This window comes from Poecilia latipinna, unplaced genomic scaffold (genome assembly GCF_001443285.1).
Source record: "Poecilia latipinna isolate Pla-1442-1.1 unplaced genomic scaffold, P_latipinna-1.0 Scaffold2608, whole genome shotgun sequence".
NCBI lineage: Eukaryota > Metazoa > Chordata > Actinopteri > Cyprinodontiformes > Poeciliidae > Poecilia > Poecilia latipinna.
In genome coordinates this window covers 11,787-20,529 of record NW_015115224.1, presented here as the reverse complement: position 1 = coordinate 20,529, position 8,743 = coordinate 11,787, and the positions used below count along the sequence as shown (strand labels likewise).

General features: G+C 39.4%; 1 protein-coding gene across 2 annotated transcripts; it reads left to right on the top strand.

Annotated features, from left to right (window-relative positions):
• The first annotated feature begins 2,614 nt into the window (after positions 1-2,614).
• On the top strand, positions 2,615-8,714 carry sinhcaf (SIN3-HDAC complex associated factor). Of its 2 annotated transcripts, XM_015020580.1 has the most exons (6): positions 2,615-2,826; positions 5,701-5,828; positions 5,918-6,017; positions 6,807-6,930; positions 7,011-7,191; positions 8,247-8,714. In XM_015020580.1, exons 2-6 carry the CDS (start codon positions 5,701-5,703, stop codon positions 8,575-8,577), a joined length of 864 nt encoding a protein of 287 aa, XP_014876066.1. In that variant the 5' UTR covers positions 2,615-2,826; the 3' UTR covers positions 8,578-8,714. The 2 variants fall into 2 exon arrangements, with proteins under 2 accessions (XP_014876066.1, XP_014876067.1); XM_015020581.1 differs by lacking the exon at positions 2,615-2,826 and having other exon boundaries at positions 5,695-5,828; positions 7,041-7,191.
• Positions 8,715-8,743: the final 29 nt, after the last annotated feature.

The window sequence follows — 8,743 nt, the reverse complement described above, 5'->3', positions numbered from 1 at the left end:
TTTTGTTGTTTCTGATTCTAGTCTTGAACCGAAATACCTGAGTGGTATGGATGCACGGACAACAGGTCTTTAATGTATTTTGGTACAAAGTCTTTCTATGTGTGTGACCTTAAGCTCAAGGACATTTTGATTATGCAGCAGAATAACAATCAGCAGCACAACCCAAAAACATCTATTTCTGAACGGCTAAAAAAATTAATGTTTAAATCTGATTTAGGTGGCTTGACCTTAAACAGGTTGTTTGTGCTTTGAAACCCGGTAATATGGCCAAATTAGAACAAATCTGCGAAGAAGAGTAAGAAAAGATCCTCCGCAGGGATCTAAGTTAACGACTCATTTCCAGACGTTGCAAACACTTGATGGCAGTTGTTGGTGCCTGAAGCGACACATCCAGTTCTTTGGTTTAAAGGATAATTACATTTGGACAGCCTTTTTTCCTTAATAAGTAAAATCCTAATCTTTGGATTTTTCTTCCCACACTAGAGCTGCACAGTAAAAGCAATTTGGTTATTTAATCTGAAACATTTCATAGTCATAAAAACGTTAAATCAGAAAGACTCGGTAACCCCCAAACGGGCAAATACTTTTGCATTGTACCTAAAATATACATATATTTTTGTGATAAATGGTTCCTGTTTTATAGCATTTTAGATGAAAGATCAGAAACCAAAACACATCTCATTCAGTACTTCTGTCTTGGCCTAAATGCTGGTTTTCTATGTTAAAACTTAGGAAACTCAGACGCAACCAACATTTTGTTTTTTATGAGACTCTTTTTTAAATTCCTTGTTAAAGTTTTACAAAGTGCACATTTTTGGAAAACATCTTATCGTTTCATATGTTTTTTGTTCATCTCGATTTGGTTTATGATAAAAAATAAAAAAAACCCTGGAAAAAAAGAGGTGGAAAATCTGTTTTCAGACGCACAAAGAAACAGCGCCATCTACAGTCCTAATATGGGACGGTCTCAGAATAAGGGGCAGTTTTGTCTCTGATTTTATTTATTTATTTATTTTTAACATGAACGAGAAACTAAACTGACTAGTATCTGTCTTTTTTTTAAATAACTGCAGAGTTAGATAAATATTAAACTGCTACTTTTGTCTATTTTTTTTTTCAAACTGTTAAATCCAGGCAGAAATTTGTGAAACAATGCATTTTCCACAGGACCCACAGAAGAAAGAATATTTTTCTAATTCTGATCTAGTTATGAATGTGTGATTGGATTGAAATTAAATTAAATGTTTTTAGTAAAATACCTTGAAATGACTTGTTGTGAAGCGGCACTGCATAAATAAACTGAACTGAAATAACTTTACATCAAACATTCAATATTAAAATGGCAAATAATACTTGTATTATTTTTGATTATGCAGCTAACTTGAGAATAATTAAAACATCATCACTCCATGGATCTTAAAGACCAACATTTTCCAGCGGGTGAAAGGCCTGAGATTCTGCATCCTCAGCAGAATGTATGCTACTCCATCATGTGTCAAATAATGTATTCATGGTGATGCACAGCGGCAGTTTTCTGCACAACCTCAGAGAAATCTTTACTTTCTAAGGCTGAAAATTGTGATGAAAATATTGATTATGATCACAATCTGTGATTATGATGTTTTAGACCAAATGTCTTTTTGTTACAGCTTAACATCTGAACAGAGCAGCTTCTGTCTTATGTTTACTGCTGGATTGTGGCAAACTGCCAATGGGTTTTTGTTTTGTTTTTATTTTACTAATCGCTTTACTATCCCTACTTATTCTTATTAAACATGGGGAACTAATATGTAGTTTTACTTTTTGTCTTTCTTTTGGTTTGTTGCTTTGCTTGTATTTTCTTTTAATTCATGTAAAGCACTTTGGACCGCTCTGTTTCTGAAAATGTGCTATATAAATAAAATTACCTCACCTTACTGCTATGCAAAACCCAGATTTATGGGATAAAGGACTGACAGCTTACCTGCCAACAGATTTCCCACCTGAGCTGTGGGTTTTTGCAGCTTCTCCAGAATTAAACACTGCTGTTTGTTCACTACTGTTTTCCAAAACAACTCTGAGACCTCAACGCTGCATTGATTTTATTGACGCGCATCAGATTAAGAGGCTTACTGCACTCCAGTTTTTCAAAAATCTTTATGTAAACATATTTTTTAGTTACACATAATTTTCCAATAGTTTTCATTTTTTTTTAATTTATCATTAAAGATAACATCTTGTTGTATTCTAATTGCTTTACAATGAAATAATAGTAAATGGGACATGTTTGTTTGTTTCCTGTGATCAGTGAGTCTGGGGATCAAACTTTATCCACCTTTTATTTGAACACTAATCTGGTTGTTTTGGTGTGAATTTTAAGTCAACAAAGCCCATCTCGGCTCTAGACGCCGAGTCTCCTGAAAAACTGCAGGCCCCTAGACGAGCCATCTGGCGTCGTGTAGTAAAACAACAAGCCCCGCCCCTTTGCTTACATTCTCCAATACGCCATAGCAACCAGGGCCGAGCCCCCTGTTCCCGCGTAATATTCCCATCCTTATAAGGCCAGCCGAGCGCAGACGCACACCTACGTCACACGTCGTTTATGTAAATAGTTTGATTGAAGAAAAAAGAAAAAAAATAGAGGGGGACCTGCGCTCTACTCTGAAATGGAGGTGTGGATGTGACGCAGGCGCAGTAGCTTCACAACTATCCAGTCCCGTCCTCAAGCACAGACATCAACAAGAGAGCGGGTTTACTGATGCGGGTTCGTTTTTCCTAATACTTACGCCGCTACGACGCTCTTCAGGGATACTTGCTTTGTGTCAGCTTCACCAAACTTTCAACAAGGTAACACCAGCGAGCGGTTTACGTTTGTTTCGGTGCGTTTTTCAGGCTGGTTCTTAAAGTCTTTGCTGCGCTTTCACATGTGTAATTAAAAGCAAGCTTCGAGTTGTCTTTGAACAATTGGTGTTGTTTTGGGGCCTTCCAGCATGCTCAGCTGTAGGTCATGTTGTTAATGGTTGAAATAATTCGAGAAAGTGGGAGGAAAAAATGGGGAAAAAAGGGAAGATCAGGAGGACTTGAAATGCAGACATTAGAAGCAGATTGAGGTTGTTATTGGTGCATTCGGTTGTGAGGGAATCACTCGTTTTATCACATGCAGTTTAACTGAAGTCGGTTTTTAAGCGCTTTTTAGTCCCGATTTTAAACATCATTGCAGCGCAGTAAGTCGAAATAGTGGGTATTTTGGTCTGCTGTACATATCGATGCCAAGTTGAATCTCTCACGCCCACCCGGAGTAGAGATGCGTCTCAACACGCGGGCGCCGCTGTCAACAAAACACCTCCTGCTAAACACAAACTGTTCGTGAACGCCCCACGGAGCTCAAACTGCCTCACAAATTGTGTTTTGTGCAAGAATAATGCGTGGAAACCGACCATACGAAGGCAGTCGCTTTGAACTTTGCGCACATGTTTAGTTGGATGTGGACAGTTGCAGTGACGCGGCTGTGGAATAACAAAGAGTAAAGATCAAATTACACGCTTGTAACACAAATGCTTTATTTTACTGTGCGAATCGAGATAATTTGCTTTGGAAACGCGTTACTCTCAGTTTGTCACCCCGCAGAAAGTTGGAGAGGGGCAGGGAAGTCGGGCATCGTCGAGCAGAGGACGGTCATCATAAAATGGGTGCGCAAGAAGCAGGTCGTGTGGCATGCCATGCTTCCTTGCTGGAGAGTGGGCGGTGAAATTTCAGCGACGTGCGCTTTTCTCTCGGCGAAAACAAGTGCGAGATTTTAATTTTTCAACAATGTTTGCGTGCTATTAAAGCAAAAGCAACAGCTTTTAGCGGGGTTTGTTGCAGTTTACGTGTTAAAATTGCAGCTTTTGCGAAAAATCGCATCACACTCCCTTCCCCACATTGCCTCCGCCTTTGAAGTGTGTTGCCATGTTGAGTTGCGTCACGTACTGTATTTTGCTGCAGAGATCGTCTCGGACTTACAGAAAGCCGACGTGGAGGTGAAAAGCAGAACTACTTGTAGGCCACGCCGTCAAGGGGTGTAGTGAACTGATTTAAAGGTGCTACACAAAATATCACTGTTCAGTATTATTACTGAAAACAATTACATTGGTGATAATAATGAGGCTCCACTTATAGTTATTATTAATATTGTAAATATTACTAAATATTGTAAATATTACTAACCCTCATTAAAATGATTTATCAATGAGTCAAGATTTTTGCAACTGATTCTGTTTTGAGCACACATAAATTATATTTTTATATGCCAGATACATTTATCTTTATTTTGATATTTTGATATAAACACACTGCATTGCTACTTTTGTTTTTTTTTTAAAGGAAACATAGTATCAGGTATTTGTGGCACATTGGCAGAGACTAATAATAAAATAAATGCTGTTGAGCAGATACTGATGTTTTCATGCAGGATTCCTATTGAGTCAATCAAACAAAAACACAGTAAATTCACAATAAATAAAACAGAATCAGTACATTTGTTTTTGAGCAGTGATCAGCAGGTCAGATACTTAGAAATATGCATTCATTCTTAATTATTAAACACATCCAAACTAAGAAATATGATTTTTAGTTTAATGACAGAATAATGGACACTATGTCCTTTTATTCGATTTATTTGAGTTTAATACAAATAAGGGCACATGCTTTGAGGCATAAGTAAGGATATTCTTTTAATCTGTTAATATTTTCTTGGACTCCAAGCTTCTACTTGGATCAACAAACTGGCAGCACATGTTTCTCCTTGGGGTGGAAATTTTTAAATTAAATTGGCAGGTCAAACCTTAAAAAAAAAAAGGAAATCGGAATTGCCCAGAATAAAGCTAATTTGTGCATCTTTATTTAGCGAGTATGACAGATAATTTTCCAATCTAATTATTGGGTTCTGCATCGTGAGAACTGATGCAGAACCCAATCTGCGTCATTTCTCATTCAATCAAGAAGCGTGAAACTCGTTAAAAAATCAAATAAAACCAAAAATCTACTATGTTAGTCCGCATGTGAAATTAGCAGCAGAGTGAGAAGTCTCTGAATTTTTCTCATCCCTGCATGATCCGTGTGGCAACGCACTGTCAGAAGACCCCAAGGACTGATGGCAGGAAAAAAAAAAAAAGAAAAGAAAATCCAGTCTGGGGGGCGCGGCTCCCAGTTTTGCCGCAGTTGGTCCACATGTGTACTGGGAGATTTCATTTTGCCTAGCAACATAAATCAGCGTGCACTTCTGCATATTGCACGCTTGTAGGTGTTCGAGTCTCCTCCCGCAGACATGCCCCTTTCATTTTAAGATGCGGCCAGAAACGCAGCAAAAATTTTCACGGTTATATGTAAGCGCAATATTGCATGATGTGTGGCCGCCTGCGGTGCTCGATGCGTGACACGAGTTTCCTAAACGTTGCGTGAATCCAGTGAGCGCAGCATGGTGACATTATCTGTCTGACACGCCGTCTGACTGTTGACCTACTTCCACCATGTGGGTCACAGCACAGAGATGCTCCCCCAATGTCTCTAACTCTGCATGATGTTTATTATTAAATGTATTTTTAATTTATTATAATAAGCACATCTGATTTGTTCCATGTTATTCTCCAAGATTCATCTCGTGGTAGAGAATGTGTAGCACTGCACTCTATGATGATAAATTGTTATGATGAGGTGCTAAAATTTAAATATGTGTGCATGCAGATGTTTGGCTTTCATAAGCCCAAAATGTACCGGAGTTTGGACGGCTGCTGCATCTGCCGGGCCAAGTCCTCCAGCTCCCGTTTCACAGACAGCAAGCGGTACGAGAAGGACTTCAGGAGCTGCTTCGGGTAAGAGACCCACCTGAACATGTTCTGTGTCGCGAAGCCTTTGGTCACAATGCATCGTGAGTTGCATCAAACTGTTTTTTTTTTTGCAGGTTGAGTGAAACCAGATCAGGAGAAATCTGTAACGCCTGCGTCCTCCTTGTGAAGCGATGGAAAAAGCTTCCAGTGGGAACCAAGAAAAACTGGAACCATGTGAGTCTGGCTTTTCTTACACATTTATCCATGTTTTATATGATAAAACCACTCACAACAATCCAAAGGAAGATGTTTATTAATACATCTACCCCAAATTAAATAAGATGCCGTGTGAAGGCCTCAGATGTTCACTGGAGAACATTAGTGAACAAACCTCTTCTTGAAGACCAAGGAACACGTCAGACAGGTCGGGCATAAATTGTAAAGAAGCTTAAATCGTGGTTCGTTATATAACAATATCCTAACTTTGAGCATCACACAGAGAACTTATCTGAGTTTCGAATGAGTATGGAATAACTGCAAATCTAGTGATATTTTTTTGTCTTAATGTAAACTTATGTGTGGCAGGAAACTATTTGTGCACATTGCTGTAAAGACGCCATTCTCCCATTTTAGGCATGGATGTGGCAGCATCATGCTGTAGGGGAAACTTTTCTATTTCAGGGACAGGGAAACTATTCAGATTGTAATCCTGAAAACAAAAACAGTTGGAGACAGTAAAGGACTTGAGTTGTACCAGCAAGTCCATAAACTACCAGAGCTACAATAGTGAGTTACATCAAATCCTGTTTGTGTTTCAAACACGTTTTACACTTGAAATGTATAAAAATCCATCATAATTTTCCTTCCAATTCAAAATTAAAGCTACACTGTGTTGGTCAATCACATAAAAATCCTGAAGTGTTTAGATTGCAATATGATCAAATGTGAGCCAATTTAATTTTTTTTGCATGAATGGTGGGAACCTTAGAATATTATTAAAAAGTGAATGTTTGTTGTGTGCAGGTCGTTGATGCCAGAGGAGGCCCCAGCCTAAAGATAACGTCCAGGCCCAAGAAAATCAAAACCATCTCCAAGAAAGCTCGGCCGAGCCAGATCAGCAGGCTGCAGAAGGAGCTCAAGAGAAACAGTTAGTTCTGAGTTTTGCTTCTCCCTGCCACCAGTACATGCTAACAACAAGAGTGGAGATTTAGTTTTTGTCAAAAATAGCACGCTCCTGTGCTTTGCTCTGCTCTCCAGACTCAGACGCCCACAGCACAACCTCCAGTGCCTCTCCGGCTCAGTCCCCCAGCTACAGCAACCTGTCCGACGACGGCTCCGACAGCGAGCTGAGCCCCGGGTCCAGCCGCTCCCCAGTCTTCTCCTTCCTGGACCTCACTTACTGGAAGAGGTAGACCTGATGCTGGAACACAGACACAGACTGTTCCACATCACGTTGAACAGATCAACACTTTATGTATGCAAAAGAAGATACTGCCACGTGTAATATCAGCGGTTTAATTTCCATTCAGTGTAGTTTGTTGGATTCATTTAGATGCAACATGAAAACAACATTTTTCTCTCTGGACATTATTAGCATTTTGGATTTGTTCAAATATTTATTTATAGATCAATTAGAAAGCACTTTGCCATTTACAGGTCGTCCTGTACTGCTCTGTGGAAATGAGGCATATTAGTTTGAAAATAATTACAAAGTCTTTTAGACTTTAGACTTTAGACTCCCATAGAACGACTCTGAGAGCAATAAAAAAACAAAAACAAAAAAAAAGACACAAAACGTCTTCCTTTCAGTCAGTGTTATTGAGCTGGTGAAAACAATTGCTGGGCAAAAAGAACACAAAGTCATATTTCATATATTTAGTAATAATTAAAAAAAACAGGTGAAAATATGAATGTGAGGTGTAATGTGTGCTGAAATTTCCAAGAATTTTTGGAAAATATTCTGTGGATTTATGAGACAAATATTGAAGTATTTACATCTGTTGTTCAATTAACAAAGGTTTTCAGAACGTGTAACAAAAAAGCAAAAACACACAAAATCTACAAGGAGGCATAAACATTTTTAGATAAGCTATGAAGCAAAGCAAATCTGTCTGCAGATTTACAGAAAGTTGCATACTTTGCATCACAGTAAAGGGAGCATTTAATCAATTAGATCGTAAAACCATTTTGTGTTTAGAATATTTATTTTGAACATATTTTGAACTCAAAATTGTCCTAAAAATTCCAAAGAAAACATCAGACGATTTTTCTTGTAAAGGAGACAATTTAATGCTTGAACTGCTTATATTAATCTAGTAGTCGACAAAACGCTTTAACACCGTTCTGTGCTGATTTTCGCAGTTACACTTTTAACTGCAGCTTGTTAACACACTCAGCTTTAATCTTCCTGGCATTTCCCCCCCCACACACACATCTGATGCAACGCGTCTCGCTCTGTTGCAGGCAAAAGGTGTGCTGTGGAATAATATACAAGGGCCGCTTCGGGGAGGTGCTCATCGACCCCCATTTGTTCAAACCCTGCTGCCGCAACAAGCAGCGACAGCAGCAGCAGCAGCAGCAGCAGCAACAAGAGGAGGAGGAAGACGAGGAGGAGGAGGAGGAGGAGGAGGAAGAGGTCGAGGTAGACGAGGGTCAAGTGGGGGTGGATAAATCCCACGTGGAGGAAGAGGTGGTTAAGGAGACGCCTACGGGTGAGGAAAATGCAGAGCCTGCTGAGCTATGCGTGACAGCGCCTCCAGCCAGGAGCGGGGAGGTGATGGAGGAAGGTTGGTGAAGCAAAGAACCCAATTTTTTTTCTCCTTCATTTGGCGACGTTCTGGAGAAATCTCGGGATGGATTTTGTTTGAAAAAATTTTGTTTCTTTTTTTTTTTTTTTTTTTTACCCCCCCCCCCCCCCCCGCCCCTACACAAAAAGTTTGCCTCCGATTTCTCTCCCTCCA

What these genes read in the sequence shown, in the direction of transcription:
- sinhcaf (XM_015020580.1), top strand. Translation starts at nt 5,701, where the DNA reads ATGTTTGGCTTTCATAAGCCCAAAATGTACCGGAGTTTGGACGGCTGC. An exon ending in CCAAGAAAAACTGGAACCAT is followed by an intron (nt 6,018 to 6,806) that starts GTGAGTCTGGCT and finishes TGTTGTGTGCAG; the next exon opens with GTCGTTGATGCCAGAGGAGG. An exon ending in GACCTCACTTACTGGAAGAG is followed by an intron (nt 7,192 to 8,246) that starts GTAGACCTGATG and finishes GCTCTGTTGCAG; the next exon opens with GCAAAAGGTGTGCTGTGGAA.